This window comes from Zootoca vivipara, chromosome 5, assembly GCF_963506605.1.
Source record: "Zootoca vivipara chromosome 5, rZooViv1.1, whole genome shotgun sequence".
NCBI lineage: Eukaryota > Metazoa > Chordata > Lepidosauria > Squamata > Lacertidae > Zootoca > Zootoca vivipara.
The window spans coordinates 43114089-43130838 of record NC_083280.1 but is presented as its reverse complement, the minus strand read 5'-3'; the positions used below and the strand labels follow the sequence as shown (position 1 = coordinate 43130838).

The following is a 16750-nucleotide window of genomic DNA, read 5'->3' as shown; positions in this document are numbered from 1 at the left end:
TAGGAAAAGATACTTACAGTTCCATGTTTTCCATGCCACCGTCCCTAGTAAAAGAAAGAGAATGTCAATGGGATATATGACAGCATCCTCAAAGGCTTTCCAGAATGCATGCTAAGCTCCCTCAACCCTAATGTGGGCAAGGGAACCAAAAAGAAGAGTACTATAACTCCCAACTGCTTATACTGGACCCAGATGGCAGGACAGTGCAACCTTTCAGCAGTGCTGCCAATCCTCGGTGCCTGTTGAACTGCAGAAAAACCAATGTCCATCGACCAAGCTCAATCCACCTAAGCACTAGCTAGCATAACTCCTTTATATACTGTAGTAAGGCTTCTTACATGTGTTCTCGGGGTCCACTTCCGGCATCGGCCAGCCAAAGTGGGTGCAGAGAAGTTTAGCCGTAAGGTTAGAATTATGCACCCCCTGAAATGCTGCCTTGATAGCAAGAACCCTCCCTGGTCATGTGAGCAATTATTTCTTGACCTTGTCATGGCTCTAGTTCATGCCCAGGGTCATGGGGATTTTTTGTTATTGCTTCACACTGCCCAGGCTTGTGCCCTGGAGACGAGGTCACCTCAATGTCCCTATCACAGCAGTTTGACTTCACCCCCAGAGGCACACTCCATTGTCTCTCAAGACAGATGGATGCTAACAACAAACGCATATAACACAGCATGGGAGTGGCTTCCACAGGACCATGTTTTGCCAGAAAGGTTGAAAGCTGTTTCTGAGTATAAGCAAGTGGGAAGTCAAAACATTCCCTTTTTCATTTACTAGGGAAGGCAGTTATCACTTTCCCCTAAAGGCTTCCCCTGGAGAACCCACTTTTCCATCAGTATCTTAAAAGCAGACACTTTCACAAGAGGGATGGTTGGTTTACAAGAATACCACGGGAGCAGCCCTACACCTGGACTTGCAATTCTAGGTAATGGAACCAACTGGGTGGGGTGGGGTGGAGGGCTTAAGGGATGTCCAAGCCTATAATCAGTGAACAGTACTGGGAGTGGGGAGGGGGGAAGGAGAGGTAAAGCATCTGATCCATGGCCATAGGCAGGGTGACAGGCAAAAGTATGACCCATCCTCACGTGTAGACGTCATCCATGTGCATTCTGCGGTAAAACTTGGCAAGCCGCACAGCCAAGATGATGCTCGGCAGCAGAAAGACGGTGCACCAGCCTAGACTGAACCAAAAGGCATTCTAGGGGAAGAAGAGGGGAAGGCAGCTGTCAGTACTTCCGCTGTCTCTCTCCACTTAACTGCCACCCTGCTTGAACTCATGCAAGGTAAGCCTCGCCTACTGCCTGCCTATGTCTTTTCCATCCATTTCTCCAACGTTTCACTGGAGCACCCTTCACATACATGCATACACTTTCCCCAGCCCTGTGCCCATTCAAGAGCACAGGGATCCGTCCCACATGCAGATGTCTCCCCAGCTTCTTTCCATGCCCCACCGCAGGCAAGATTCCCAGAGCCACAGCACAGCCTCTGCCTAAGGTAGTTACAATTTTTGTGGCTCCACCACCCATCAGTTACTCCTGCAACCTGGGCTGCAGTCTCCATCTCTCAACCTATGGACTGCCACCCTGCTGTACCTTATTCATGCTGGCTCATTCCCACACCCCAGCTACATCCCTCATGTTTACTGCCTCACCAATGAATTGACAACGCAGCTGCAGACCACGGTATTCACACTATCCAGTGCCCAGGCTGCAGGGCCACAGCGGCCCACTTGCTCTTTGATCTGCCAGCAAAGAAGACAAGGAAACATCATGACCACCAAAGGAAAAATCCTGAGCCCTGCCCTCCTTTCCTGGCCAAACACCCTCATCGTGTTGTCATCATAAATGTTGCCAGTCCAGCTAAGCACATGGTAGGAATTGTCCTGGCATTGCCAACCTTATAACTTCATGCTGTGCTTGCTTACCCTAGAAGTAAGATGGGCAACGGCAGTACACTTTCCATGAGATCAACTTGATTTTGCTTACATATGCCTCCAGGGCCACTTGTGCATGAGGCTGTAAGACTGGCATGTGAATGCAAGTGGCTGATCAGGAAACTGCAGTTAACTACAGAATGCTGCAGCATGACTGCTGCCAGGAGTGAGGTTCTGTCAGCATATTGGAGTTGCCCTCAGCTATTTGCACTGGCTGCTGATGGGCAGGATGATGGGATTCAATGTTACATTGGCTGCTCACACTTGTAGGAAACAGGCTAGTGCCGCCAAGCCAGGATAAATTAACCCTCACTCATCGGCTGCCATAAATTCAGCAGGATTCCTCCTTCCTGTTTCATGAGGGGGGTTGCATGGGCACCTTGCCAAAATGGAGGACCAGATGTTGCTTTTTGAACCTCCAAAAACTGGACATTCAAAAAGGAGTGTGTGGCTGTTTGAAAGCCCTTTGCAAAAGTGCTCCTGACAGTTTTCAGAAGTTCAGGCAGCAGTGCATGGGGACAACTGAGGTTTCAAACTGCAGTATCACCTGGTGTCAAAACCCCACCCACCTGCCAAAAGTAACCTGTCAAAGATTTGGAAATAAAATTCTGGCCTGCCAGGCAGAAAAGGTTCCCTGCCCCATATCATTTTAGACGTCTGTTGCAAACTTACCCAGACATATAATTTAGTTACTCATATTTGTTCTTAAAGTTTTACTTATTTAATCAGTGCTTTAATTACCGGTATGTTTTATATATATATTATTGCTTTGCATATTTTATCTGCATTTTAACTACAACTTTGTTATGCACACCGTCTAGAGAGTACTTTGATTAAGCAGTTTATAAATCTTTTAAACCAGTAAATAATAAATAAACTATGGCTAAGAGGTCCAGTAAATTCATGGTTGACTGGGTTGGGTATGCATAGCCACAGGGAAGCATCCAGCCTAGATGCGAGTATAGCAGAAGTATACAAGCAAGGACAACCAGGCTCCCACCTTGTTAACACTCAGGATTAAGCCCAATCTCCATCAACAGCAGTTGGCATTACTTACGGTACTCTTTGCCCAGTCTATATATGATTCAAATAAACCCAGCAGAGTTTTCACGAAAGCTGAAGTCTCCTAGATGTAAGAAGATAAGATGGGTGGGTGCAAGTTGGAGGATAGGACAACAGCTTCCAAACAAAGAAAGGGGTTCAGTTATGGGGTTTCAATCCCCTATCCAAGCTCCATTAATGGTTCCAAGAATAGGAAGGGAAATGGGGCTGTAGTATGGGGTGCAGGAAAAGGTAGTATGGCTAATCAATGCACGATCAGCTGGGGTGTCACATGCCCCATCTTGGGAGCACTAGCTTTTGCTTGTCCTCCTCCACTGCATTTCCTGTATTCCCATTTCCCAGAGTTGTTCACTAGCATGTCTAATGTCGCAGTTAGAGACCTATAGGACTTCTGGGGATGAGCCTCCATGTTACATTATGTGGCAATGCACAAATCCAGTCTTAATGATGCCCTCTATGCAACCCCACCAGAAAATAGGTTGGATGATGAGAAGAAGACTCACGTTTCTGACAACGTCCTGCACCTGCAACTTCATAAATATCTGAGCGTCTTCTATTTTTGACAACGTGGCGTTCGCTAACTCCTGGCAGGACACAGTACTGTCAGGTTCACTCCTTGGCAGAGCCAGTCTCATGGGCTGCCCTTACCACCACTTTCCATACAGATCTGAGCAGACCACTGAGCAGAACATCACATAATCCAATGGGCATAAGGGAGCAGTGCTGGTATATTATCATAAGGCTGAGACAGGTTTTTTGATACACTTTAGCGGAAATAGCAAAACTGCAGCTCTTCAGATGCTGCTGGACTACCGCTCTCATCAATCCTGACCATTGGCCATGCTGGCTGGGACTGATGGGAATTGGGAGTCCAACGTATGGAGGACTGCAGCTTAGCATTTCATACCCAGCACCATACAGACCCCAAACGCACACAAGTATAGTTCTGCCAGTGGCCCATTAACACCTCCTCTGTCCATCTTTGGGATGCCTACCAACTCTGTCAATCTCCCACAGTCTTCCAGGATATGAAACCCCACCCCTACAGAGTCAACGCCAAAGGAAATCTCTGTATCTCCCAATTGGCACCTGTTACCTTGAGTTCTCACATTGTTATGCAAGGAGTCCTGGCGAGATTGTCAGCAGGTTGTACTTCCCCACCCATCCAATATCTAATGGAGTGTCCTTCAGAAAGCCTGGCATCAAAGCCCCACCTCCCAGATCACTCCTTCCTCCAACCCTGTCCTGCTTATAGAATCATAGAATCATAGAGTTGGAAGAGACCACAAGGGCCATCCAGTCCAACCCCCTGCCAAGCAGGAAACACCATCAAAGCATTCTTGACATATGCCTGTCAAGCCTCTGCTTAAAGACCTCCAAAGAAGGAGACTCCACCACACTCCTTGGCAGCAAGTTCCACTGCCAAACAGCTCTTACTGTCAGGAAGTTCTTCCTAATGTTTAGGTGGAATCTTCTTTCTTGAAGTTTGAATTTCTTGAAGTTTGCTTACCGGAATCTGAGGGACAGACTTCTGTAGTTTTTGAATGCTGCTTCTCAGGATGTGCTGAGGACAGAGAAAGCTCATCAGAGGGCACCATCCACTGAGCTGGATGGAATGAGTTGACAGAAGGTGGGACAGATATCAACCATCTTATGGCCAGGCAGGTCCAAGAATCAAAGCCATCTAGAGAGGCCTTGTTCAAGGCGGCACCTGGTCTGGGCCAAAAGGAGGTAAAGGTGTTTGGGGAGAGCAGCACTCACCATTTGAGGAGGAAACTTGTCACCGACCCAATTCTGGAGCATCCTCAGCTGACTGGCCTCCAGTTGAAGCTCGCTACGAGTTTTCTCACCAATTGCCTGAAAATATTTTCATAAGCACCACTGTTGTGAAGAGATATTGATAGAATTTCTGCTGCTTTCACACATACAAGTGCAGACATTTCCCTGTACTTAAAAAAACAACCCTGCCATTCCACTCTCCCAATATTCATTTGTAGTTCAAAATAAAAAAAGAGTCTACCATCCAAAACCTCCTTCTGTGTCTGTTATTCTTGTTGCAGTTCACTGCAAATCCTTTTTTGGTGGGCACATTTCCAGGAGGGAATGTGGGATGCAATTATTTCCCATCTTCAGGGAGGATCTGGGGTTAAATCAGGGCCAGCCTACCTATTAGGTAAGATGAGGTGATTAACTCAGGCAGTAGGATCCACAGGGACAGCTGATTCAGCCTCCAAGAACACATGCCCATGGCTGCTGCTGCAGTGGCACTGACGGCTGTGGCACACTGCTTGGGGGCTGGATCTGCCTCCCCATTCCAGCTCTACAGCGACCTCTTGGCAAATAGGAGATGCTGCTGTTCTCCTATCACCTTAGAGAGGAAATGGTGGAGGCATGATTCAGAACAGGCCCCTTTCCCCCCGCCATGATGGCATTTTATTTCCACTTCAACTGTTGGAAAAGATTAATTCAATTCTCCCCCTGTTCCCAATGTAGATAGATTTTCACTCATCCATACTTCTCTGGCGGGGAGGGTGTCATTTTGTGGTTTGACTCAGGTGCCAAAATTTCTTGGGCCAGCTCTGGGTTGAAGTGATCCCAAAAAGACACCTACAGGGCCCCTCCCCCTAGAAAGGGAGCTGGGGGAGAGAAGCACTGCAGAAGAATGGGGATATCCCAATCAAAGCATCACTCACTGTGTTTTCTGCCAATTTATCTAGATGCATTGCCAATGAAGACAGGTCTTGTTTTGTCACATTCTGGTTGATCTGCAAAGAAAGAGACAGCACACTGTGGGTCAGCTCCTCAAGGATAACAAGAGGCATTGGAGTGAGTAAGGTCAGGGCTCAGGCAGATTAAGTTTGCCCACTTCCTAGAATCCGCTTTCCAACTTGCTTTATTTCATTTTGAACCCACCGATAAGTAAGCTATTATTCCTTCACATCACACCTCTGGGAAGAGAAAGCTCACCTCATCCCTCCACCTCCAATGATCTGTGAGACAACAATCAGAGGCTCTTTTCTGGGTGCTCTCACCTACAAAAGGACATGTGGGTGGCTTCCAAAGGGGAGTGGCTTTTTAGTGACTGTGTTCTAATTATGGATCACCCTCCCAAGGGTGATCTGCCTGACATCTTTGTCGTTGCTTTTAGGCACCAGGCAAATCCTGTCCTGTTTACGTGTTAACTGCTGCTTTTATGTATGTGGAATGGCATGATTTCATTATACAGATGTCTTTGAGATTTTGTTAAACTCAGTAACCTGCACAAGCTTTGTTTGGGAATGGCTTTCCTCTTGGGCTGCACCCAAAGCCCTTTCCAGACACCATCCTTTCTCCTGAACAGACTGAGCAGCTGCCAATAACCTATGCTGACATCATAAACCCAGCGACCCTTCCATTGTCAGTTAATCAGAATTTCCCAGCTGACGGATTCCTTCCTGCAGCGATTCATACCCCAGCAAGCATGAAGGGCATGCATTTTTCTGTGGGGATAGAGCCTACACTACTATTACTGGCAATGATATCATTTTCTAGGCAAGTCACTAGTCCTATTAGGCAATATAAACTACTTTGAATGGACTATTTGAATGGATACCAGACAATGTCAAACCCCATAAAGATCAAGAAAAGAAATAATCTTGTGATAAGCTATTCCACCCTCTCATCTCACTTGTTTCAGAGCACTGTCAAAATTCAGGTTCAGACCATCCTTTGAGCCCAGTTCCTGCAGCTGACGCTTCTGCTCATCCTTCAGGAATTCAGTGGAGCCCAAACTGATATTTATTTTTTTTAAAGCTGCATCAATGTTACCCGTGTACTGTAAGAGCAAAAGAAAAACAAGGTGAGTAGGTGCAGAGTACACAACAATCCAGTCCCCCAGGGCACTTCTCTGGGGTTCTCCAGGTGGCTGAATATATGCCCCATATCTGGTCTTTAAACTATCCCAGAGCATATTTTAGGACACTAATCTTGCTGGTCATTCAATTTCTCTTGTGGCTGTCTTGATTCACCTACAGACACTCATCACTGACCTTGCTGGTGTTTAGGATCTCATCCAGAGGGATGACCTCACCCAGGTGAAGGGTGCTCCACAAGGGGGCATTGTTTTCACAGTTCCTGCAAGAGTGAAAATCGAGCTAAGAGACCAGGATACACTGTGCCAAGTCAAACATAAACTGGGGAAACAGCATCACCATGCAATCAAGCTTTCCAATCATGTAGTTTAACTCTTACGCCAGGGGGCAATGGGGTTGCTGGTGACATAAACTCTACACGACTACACATGATCTTAGCCAAAAGACCGAGAAGCGACTCAGCATGGGGGCAGCAGCTGTGGGGAAATAGCAGGACTGAGAAGCACAGCGATCAGGCTGAAAGGTACCTCAGAGAAAGAAAAGCATGATTCAGGTTGTTATTCTAGCAAACTCTTGGCAGAAGGGATAAGTTGTGGGTCAGGGAAAGACTTCTCTGCACAGATTTAAGATTATACTGTACAGTCAAATTGGATCCTGAACGCCTTGGTGTGGGTAAATGCCAGGATCTGTCCAGGTCTTCTTAGGCCCCTATGCCTGGGCAGGACGTCTGGAACACCTTCAGCATACACCCGGGAATCATGGACTCATAACTGGGCTTTATGAGCACCAAATCAGCAGTGAACAGCAGAAGCATTTGTAGAGGTTTCAAAACATTCCTCATTTATTTCTATTAACTACTGCATATTTACAGATCTGGCTTTGTGAGTGTTACAGCCTCTCACTTAGCCATCTTGTCTACAGAAGATATTAAACTGCACACAGCACACGGCAGAGAGCAGAGTCAGGACTGAAAAACAACAAAGTAACAATTCCTAACTGTTCCCTCCCAACAGCAGATATCACCAGATTTTCAGAATGGGAGGGGTGAAAATGCTCACAACCTCCCCCTTTTCATTCTGACCATTATGAAAATCTAGCACAAAAGCAATTTCTTTACATATATACCAAGTTGTTCCTTATTAACAGCTTTAGTCAAAGCATCAGCAGGTATTTCTTTCCCTGGCATATATGAGACTTTTACAACTCCTTTCTGAATGCATTCTCTGGCACGGTGCAATTTGATTAGCAAATGTTTTGTTCTTTGCTTGCACCCTTCTGAATGGATTAGTTCTATGCAGGCTTTGTTGTCCTGATAAACTTGAACTGGACAACAAATTTTTACTCTCATATCCTCACATAGTTGCAACAACCACTCTACATTCATGAGGGAAAAATTTAAAGCGTTGAGTTCTGCTTCACATGAACTCATGCTTATTGTTGCCTGTTTCTTACAAGACCAATCAAATAGGCACTGATTGTACAAATAACACACACCTGAGGTGCTCTTGCCATCAGTTGTATCACTACCAAAACTGGCATCGGCATAGATCTCAAGACCTCCAGATTTTTGGCTAGTAAGCTTCAACCTGTAATGCATAGTGCCTTTTAAATACCTAACTATGCGTTTCAGTGCCTTCCAGTCTTGCACTGTAGGTTGATTTACATATCTGCTGAGCAAATTTACGCTAACAGCAATGTCTGGTCTTGTGCACCTTGCTATAAAACTAAGTTTACCCAAAACACTTCTGAACAATGTAGTGTCAGGAAAAACATTAGCATTAGTATCATGTTGGTACCCTGTGACCATGGGGGTGTCTACAGAATTGGCATCTGTCAGATTTAATTTTTCAATCACATCATTGATCTTACGTGATTGATGCAGCAAAACATCACCTTGCTTATTTCTCTCTACTTCCAGTGAGAGATAATTGCTGACTTCCCCTAGGTCTTTCATATCAAAATGCTTTTGCAGTTTTGCAAGAGTGGTTTTGTAAATATTTGCATCCTTCCAGAAAAACAAAATATCATCCACAAAACAAATGCAGTACAATTTGTGCTGGTTAGATTCTTTAACAAAAACACAAGAATCAGCCTTTCCTTGCTTGAAACCTAAGGAAAACAGCACTTCTGTCAGCTTAGTGTGCCAGCATCGAGCGCTTTGTTTTAGACCATACAGGGATTTTTTTAATTTACACACCATTCCCTTTTTTATCTGCACTCCGTCTGGCGGTGACATGTAAATACTCTCATTGAGAATTCCGTACAAAAACGCAGTATTAACGTCGTGATGAGATATGGTCATGCCCTCTTCTGCAGCAATTTTCATCAACAGCCTAACTGTCTCAAATTTGACTGTCGGTGAATATGTCTCATGATAGTCCTGATCAGGAACTTGAGAAAAACCACGTGCAACTAATCTGGCTTTATATCTGACCACTTTACCAGTCTGATCAGTCTTGGTTTTGTAAATCCACCTGCTGTCTACAAGTTTCATGCCTGGTTCTGCTGGAACCAATTCCCACGTGTCATTTTGCTTTAGGGAATTCAATTCAGCTTTCATGGCGTTAAGCCAAGGTTCAGCATCTTTTTCAGGTAAATTTTGAACCTCTTTGTAGTTAGTTGGTTCAAAAACTGAGTTTGGGTTGCTAGTGGCAGCCATATCTGAAATAGCAGCTTTAGCAAATTCTTTAGAAAATCGTTTAGGTGCTTGTCCCTTGGTAGTTCTCTCAGATCTACGCAATACTCTGGGATCCTCTGGGTCTGGTTCCTCCTCCTTGGGAGAATGGTGACCTGTATCTGGCAAAGATTCTACCTCTAGATCAGTGTGAGACCCATCTGATTTCTTAAAAGAGGTCTTTTCATTCTGATCATCTGTATCAGTGTCAGAATCTGTGCTACCATCAGCATCAATTACAGGTTTTGCCTCTTTGTTAATTGGTTTAACCACCTCATCATCTGAAATGGGATGACATTGAAAAATGCCAACTTTGTCCCATTTTGGATTACAATCCATGCTTCTGGTCAGCCTAATTGTGTTTGTGTCTGTCATCAGCACACGATAGGAACCTTTTTCATAACCTAGAAAAATGCCATGTTGACCAGATTTGCTCAGTTTGTCACCTTGCAGAGTGTGCACCCAAACTTCAGAACCGAAAATTTTTAAATGTTTTACAAACGGTTTCCTTTTGAACAGCATTTCGTATGGGGTGCAATCAATGGCTGATTGATACCTGCGGTTGTAAATATAGGTGAAACACGATAGAGCTTCAGCCCAGAAGGGGTTGGGTAGGCCTGAATCATGCAACAGAGTTTTAATTCCTTGTTGCAAGGTCTGGTTTACTCTTTCACATAAACCATTCTGCCATGGAGATCTGGGCGTGGCAGTCATGTGCTCTATGCCCTGTTCAGCAGTAAAGTTTTCAAACTGTTCTGAACAAAATTCTCCACCCCTGTCAGTAAAAAGACAACGTACATGCTCATCGTGAACATTCCTGAGCCATGCACAAAATTTTTGAAACTTGGAGAAGGCTTCAGACTTCTTTTGTAACATATAGACCCAAACATATCTAGAATAGGCATCTATCAGAACCAAAAAATAACATGAGTTTCCTCTAGAGAGTGCTAGAGGTCCAACCAAGTCTGCATGCACAATCTCATAAGGTTTCTTAACCTCCCTCCCAGATTTTGTACCTTTGGGAGCTTGCTTAATTTTGTTCTCTGCACATGAGACACATTTCATATGATAAGGACACTTTTGAACTTTCATGCCCTCAACCATATTTTGCATTTTACCTACTGCCTGGAAATGCAAATGACCAAACAAACGATGATAATCATGAATACAATGGTTATGCAATTTCTCATTCTTATCTACTGATATATTACAGCATGCCTTTTCAGTTTCTTTAGTTGCTCCAGCAGCTGTACCTGTAACAAAAGGCAATACATATAAACCATCAACACACTTAGCATAAAGAATGAGTTTGTTATCTCGAAGAATTTCACACCGAGAGTTTGCAAACACCACTTTAAATCCTTGAGCGTCTAGCTGAGAAACACTCAAGAGATTATCCTGCAAATGAGGAGCATACATAACATTTTTAACTGTTGCATTAAGGCTCTGCAAAGAAACCGTTCCCTGAGCCAAACTTTTAATAGTCGTTCCATCCGCTTGATGAATTGCTCCTCCCTGTTTCTCAAGATGAAGAAAGAGATTTTTATCATTGGCCACGTGCCTTGTGGCTCCTGAGTCGACAACAAAAACAGAACGTGTGAGTTGATTAGAACTGCGTGAGATCAAAGCCTTTGATGCAGCTGGCCCTTGGGGTTTTCGGCCTCCTCCCCTTTTGCCTTTGAAGTTGCTCTTCTTCTTTGAAGAGTTTTTACACTGATTTTTAAAATGGCCGACCTCTCCGCAAGAAAAACAGCGGCGCATTTTAAGAGCTTTTGCAACACTTTCACTTTCCCCTGTTGAAGGCTTGTAAGCATTTCCAACAGCCTTGTCCCTGCTTTCTCTAGCAGTCTGTCTGCGATCCCACTCATTCAAGAGCACGCTAGACACATAATCTTCTGTTAGACGGTCATTGGGCAAAGACGACAATTGAGCAGCTACAGCATCATAAGATTCATCCAAACTGTTTATGATAAGCATTGCAAAAACAGCTTCTGAAATATTTAAGTCTCGCTGGACAAGATCCTGTCTGAGACGTTTTAATTGGGCTAGATGGCTGGGCAAATCACCATCTTTCTGCAATTCCAGCCTACACAGCTTTTTAAAGAAAAGCACACTGGATCCTGCATTTTGTCTTAGATGCATATCTCGAAGTTTATTCCAAACAGCCCGTGCAGTCTGCTGGTTCTCCAAGTTGACCAACAACTGGTCCTGGACACTCAGAATAATTGTCCCCCTGGCTCTCATGTCTGCCTCATGCCACGCTGGCCATCCATCATCATCCTCATTAGGGGGGTCATCTTCTATAATATGGTAAAGCTTTTCCCTTTGTAAAAGTGCTTTCATTTTGACCTGCCACGTAGGATAGGTCTCTGGTGTAAGGAGAGGAAAAGATAGAGACATCTGGCCAGAATGTGCAGAAGCCATGCCTGTGTTTAGTTAACAGCAAGACACTTCCCTTCATGCACCCCAAATACTCTTGACTCTTTCAGCAACTTCTCTCCCCACTCAGCACAATTAACAGGCAAACTGGAAAAGCGTCTCTGCTGTCTTCTTGGCAGCCAGCAACATACCTTTCTGTAAATCAAACAGCAGCTTGAAAAACAGCTTCAGCTCACAGCTCAACTCCGATGTGCAGCATCAGATGGAAATGGATCAGAAACATCCAATTATCCAACCATCAATAGCCATCTGCAACCACCAGTCTGCTACCAGCAACCATCCGCCTGCTACCATATGTGGGTAAATGCCAGGATCTGTCCAGGTCTTCTTAGGCCCCTATGCCTGGGCAGGACGTCTGGAACACCTTCAGCATACACCCGGGAATCATGGACTCATAACTGGGCTTTATGAGCACCAAATCAGCAGTGAACAGCAGAAGCATTTGTAGAGGTTTCAAAACATTCCTCATTTATTTCTATTAACTACTGCATATTTACAGATCTGGCTTTGTGAGTGTTACAGCCTCTCACTTAGCCATCTTGTCTACAGAAGATATTAAACTGCACACAGCACACGGCAGAGAGCAGAGTCAGGACTGAAAAACAACAAAGTAACAATTCCTAACTGTTCCCTCCCAACAGCAGATATCACCAGATTTTCAGAATGGGAGGGGTGAAAATGCTCACAACTGGTACTTGGATGTTTTGGCTCCCGAACACCACAAACCCAGAAGCGAGTATTCCAGTTTGTGAACGTTCTTTGGAACCCAAACGTCCTGCAGCCAATCAGAAGCCACGCTTTGGTTTTGGAAGTCAAACGGACTTCCGGAACGGATTCTGTTCAACTTCCAAGGTACGGCTGTATTATGAAGGTTCCTGTCTATGCTGGCCAAGGGACTTTGGACATAATATAAAACTTACAGCATGGGAGAAGCTATGGAACTGGGATTTGTAGTTTACATCATGTTATACGTTGAAAGAAAATTATATGAAAATGATGTATCATTGGTATTTAACCCCTAGTAAACTAGCTAATAATAATAATAATAATAATAATAATAATAATAATAATAATTTTATTTATACCCCACCCATCTGGCTGGGTTTCCCCAGCCACTCTGGGCGGCTTCCAACAGAATATTAAAATACAATAATCTAATAATCTAAACAGGGCTTGTATAAAACAATTCAAATACATGCTGGAAATGTAAGGAAAAAGAATTCTATTTCTATGCTGGTTGTTAGATAATTGTTTGCAAATTTCAAAATCTGAAAAAAAACTAAATAATTTTTTTACAGACTTCTCTGCACCAGGGCCCCCTGGCATGGCACCCTGACATTGCATGTTGGCAAGTGGGTGGAACTTACTTTTCCCTACTCCCATACACTGCATGCCTGACTCTTATCAGGCCTGCAGTTCCCACCCTACTCTCAAGAGTCTCTCTCCCTTTGGGGGAAGCTGAAGACCAAAGTCACAGCAGGCAGGAAGCCATGGAGGAATCCAGCCAGCCAGCCACTCACTTGTACAGGCTGGAAAGGTTCACATCAGAACTCTTCAAATGCAGGAGCCGTGTCAGGTTGAACTCAGGGAACAACCCTGGTGTGTCCAGAAACTAGAAAAAAATAAAGAGTCATTAATTAGATTCTTAGCCTCTCAACTCAAAACAACATCTTCAATATTTCCCTCTCCCTGCGATTTCCTCCTCTGCAGAATATGGGGTTGACTGGCTGTCTCATGCCTACTTCAGCAATTTCCATGACAAAATGATAATGATTGACAAGGGGGAGAGATGGGATCCCAGGATTAGAATCTAAGGTTACAGTGTGTGGGTTCTGGTCTGGTGTTAATGGAAACCATGACTCACTTCTCTCCTCGCCCACATTATTTCCCCACTTGTTCCACTGCAGACGGCACTCAGCAGTATCAATGAATACTCATGGTAGCCCAAGGGACTTACCTGAAGGAGGCGCCCATCAGCCCATGGCCGACACACCACTGTGTACATAGTTCCCCCAACTAAAAATGTCAGTAGAACCAGCAGCATCAGCAGCCATGAAAATATGAAGCTGAACCCAACGCTCCTGTCAGAAAAGAGAAAACATGATTGGAGGTCTGGGATTTCGCTGGATGGATGTGAAGAGCAGCCGTCGGAGCCCTTGCACATTTGCCCCAGGCAACCCTTCCATTCATTCTGACACACAATCCAGCAGATAAACATAAGGAAAAGCCAGAGGGACAGTCCAGGACAAGGTCAGGGTGCCAAAATACTCAGGGGGCATGGCTCTGCACTGTGCCAATCTGCCAGTAATGCTGCATTTCTGGATACTTAAGGACACTCCTACCCTATCTTTCTCAAGCAGGAGCCTGTACACAAAACAGGTTGTGTATGGGGAAACCCTCCGTAGAATAGCTCCCGGAGAGCTGGGGAATCAGGCAACCAGCAATACATGTAAAGATCTACAGCCGCCTCCTGAGTCCTGCCACCCATGCTCTCACATTTGCTACGCCATAACGCAGCTTGGCAACGTTTGGCAATCATCAGGAAGGGTAGGCTAATAAGGGTACAGGCCAGAGCTCTGTAACAGAACATCAGTTTTGCATGCAGACGGTTCCAGGATGAATCCCTGGCATCTCCAAGTAGGGCTTGGAAGGACTCCTAGCTGAAACTCTGGAAAGCTGCTGCCAGTCAGCACTGATGGTGCTGTGCTAGACGAACCAAAGGCCTGACATGGGATGCAGCAGCAGCAGCTTCCTACATTCCTTTGACTTATTGGATGACTCTCTGTCATGAGATGAGAGAAGGTGCAAAGTCTCTTACGCCATGAGGAAGTCTCCACCAGTGTTTGAGAGGCAGCCCCGTTTGGTAGGCATCTCTCGTGGGTTTAGCCCAAGGGTCCCAAACAACAGGCCCAGCACGTTGAATACAATGATCACGAGCACCAGAGAGCAGAGGCAAAGGCCAGCAATCCACCTAAATTAAGGAAAAGGAAAACAGTTAAGACTCCGACAGAAGGCAATGGCTAAGGGAAGGAAGGAGTCAAAACCTGGGAATGGGTTTGATCTCTGCTAAAAAACCAGCAGGCATGTGCATCAAAGCCCTGGCAAAAAGAGGAAGCGAATTAAAAAACATGAGATCCCATCCAAGCCTAGGTTATAAACAATGGTATAGCACTGAAGAAAAACAAGTGCTACTTGGGCCAATTAACCAGAAGACAAGGATTTTAACTTTCATACTACTGCAGATTAGATGTGGTGCCCTGTGCAAAAATGCTGTGGGAAACCACCAATGTTACATGAAACCGCACATCAGAGGCTTCCAAAATAGTGGCCAGAAAGCTTTTAGCCCTTTGTTTAGGCTACCATTCTCATCCCATTTCCTACAACTGCCATTTTGATAACATATGACCCCTCAGGGTCAGGAGGGACAGGGGACCACCATTTCACCCAACACAGGACCTACCATGGCTTAAGCTAACCTCAGGGATTCCCCCAGCTTACAATACTCTGAGAATACTTTAATTCATACCTGTAGCTATCATAGTTGACAATATCTGGCTCATAGGTACTCGCCCAACTGACAACATCTGTCATGGACTGAGAGATATTCCCCATTCCACTCAGTGTGGAAAACTTGCTACGGCTATCTTCAATCGCTTGCTCGACATCAAGGAGGCGAGCCTCTCCTTCTGCAAGGACCAAAAGATACACAGATAAACAAATATACTTTGTTCACTATGGCAGAGAGCATTTTATCACAGGGCAGTCACCTGCTATGTGTTCCGGATATGTAGTATTTTATGCCCAATTGCCTATTAGCTTTCCGAGGAAGAACCATTCACACACCTTGCGACGGATCCCTTCTACCTAATGCTAAAACGGTGCGACAGTTGCCCCTCTTACTCTATTATTAGAAGAGCACCTAGGGAACCTGTCTTCTCTCTCACTTACTAAAGGAGCTCCTAGGGAATCCTGAGGCAAAAATCCACCTCCCTGTTTCCCTACAGATCATTCATAAACCCTTCTCCAATCTTGGGTTTATTAGTACCGGTAAGTGGAGTTTGCTTCCAACACACGTGGCCAGGTATCTTATGAAACTCAAGGCTGTTTGTGCGACTAACCCCTTTGTCCCCAGTGAGGAGATTCCCTTAGCTTGAAATCCCTCACTCTAAAAGCTTGCCTATCCACTTAGGCAACTTAGTGACACACCAGGTCGTCCACCTTCAGCCTATACTGTGTTACTCAAGGACACAAACTATCGACGCCACTCTTGAGGGAAGTTGTGTCCTTTAAAGAGCCTCCACCTATACTCTTTTCGATACCGTGCTGAAAATAAGAAAGACGATTTCCCCATGGCACATAAAAGATGAAGGTTTATTAACTCAAATTCATAATGGTTGCTTTAAAGATTCATGCGGGTACAAGCTTCGTTACTGTCATAAGTTATTGCTGTCAAACACGTAACATGGAACTTGCTTATTCCTCATCTAAGCCCTCCGTTACCCCTCACCCTGCAACCACCCACGCTCCCCCTCCCTTGCGCTCTCCAACAAGCAAAATGTCTCCTCCCTCCTTGTAAGCTCCAAGCAGACCCGCCTCCATTAGAATGTCCAGTCAATCAGGCTGGATGTGGGTTTAACCCTTGCAAAGCCAGGCTAAAAAAAGAGAAATTTTTAAAAACTATGTCAATTCGTTACAAACCTCAGCAAATCTCATGCCTCCTTCAGTTCTGGCTACCTATCCTTCATTCAGTTCAAGTTAGGGGGGAGGGGAAACCCAAAGCAGGAAGGACAA

General features: G+C 45.0%; 1 protein-coding gene across 4 annotated transcripts in view; it reads right to left on the bottom strand.

Annotated features, from left to right (window-relative positions):
- LOC118093703 (prominin-1-A-like) overlaps positions 1-16750 on the bottom strand; it is a 42184-nt gene that overhangs the window by 3703 nt on the left and 21731 nt on the right. For all 4 annotated transcript variants that reach the window (XM_035133305.2, XM_035133307.2, XM_035133310.2 and 1 more), the window contains 14 exons: positions 15486-15645; positions 14778-14930; positions 13917-14040; positions 13480-13571; positions 7024-7108; positions 6663-6809; positions 5689-5760; positions 4757-4852; positions 4506-4559; positions 3499-3579; positions 2991-3059; positions 1652-1741; positions 1086-1198; positions 18-44 (listed from right to left, as the gene is read on the bottom strand). In XM_035133305.2, coding sequence (XP_034989196.2) covers positions 18-44; positions 1086-1198; positions 1652-1741; positions 2991-3059; positions 3499-3579; positions 4506-4559; positions 4757-4852; positions 5689-5760; positions 6663-6809; positions 7024-7108; positions 13480-13571; positions 13917-14040; positions 14778-14930; positions 15486-15645 — 1363 coding nt within the window. The remainder of the gene's footprint in view (positions 1-17; positions 45-1085; positions 1199-1651; positions 1742-2990; positions 3060-3498; positions 3580-4505; positions 4560-4756; positions 4853-5688; positions 5761-6662; positions 6810-7023; positions 7109-13479; positions 13572-13916; positions 14041-14777; positions 14931-15485; positions 15646-16750) is intronic.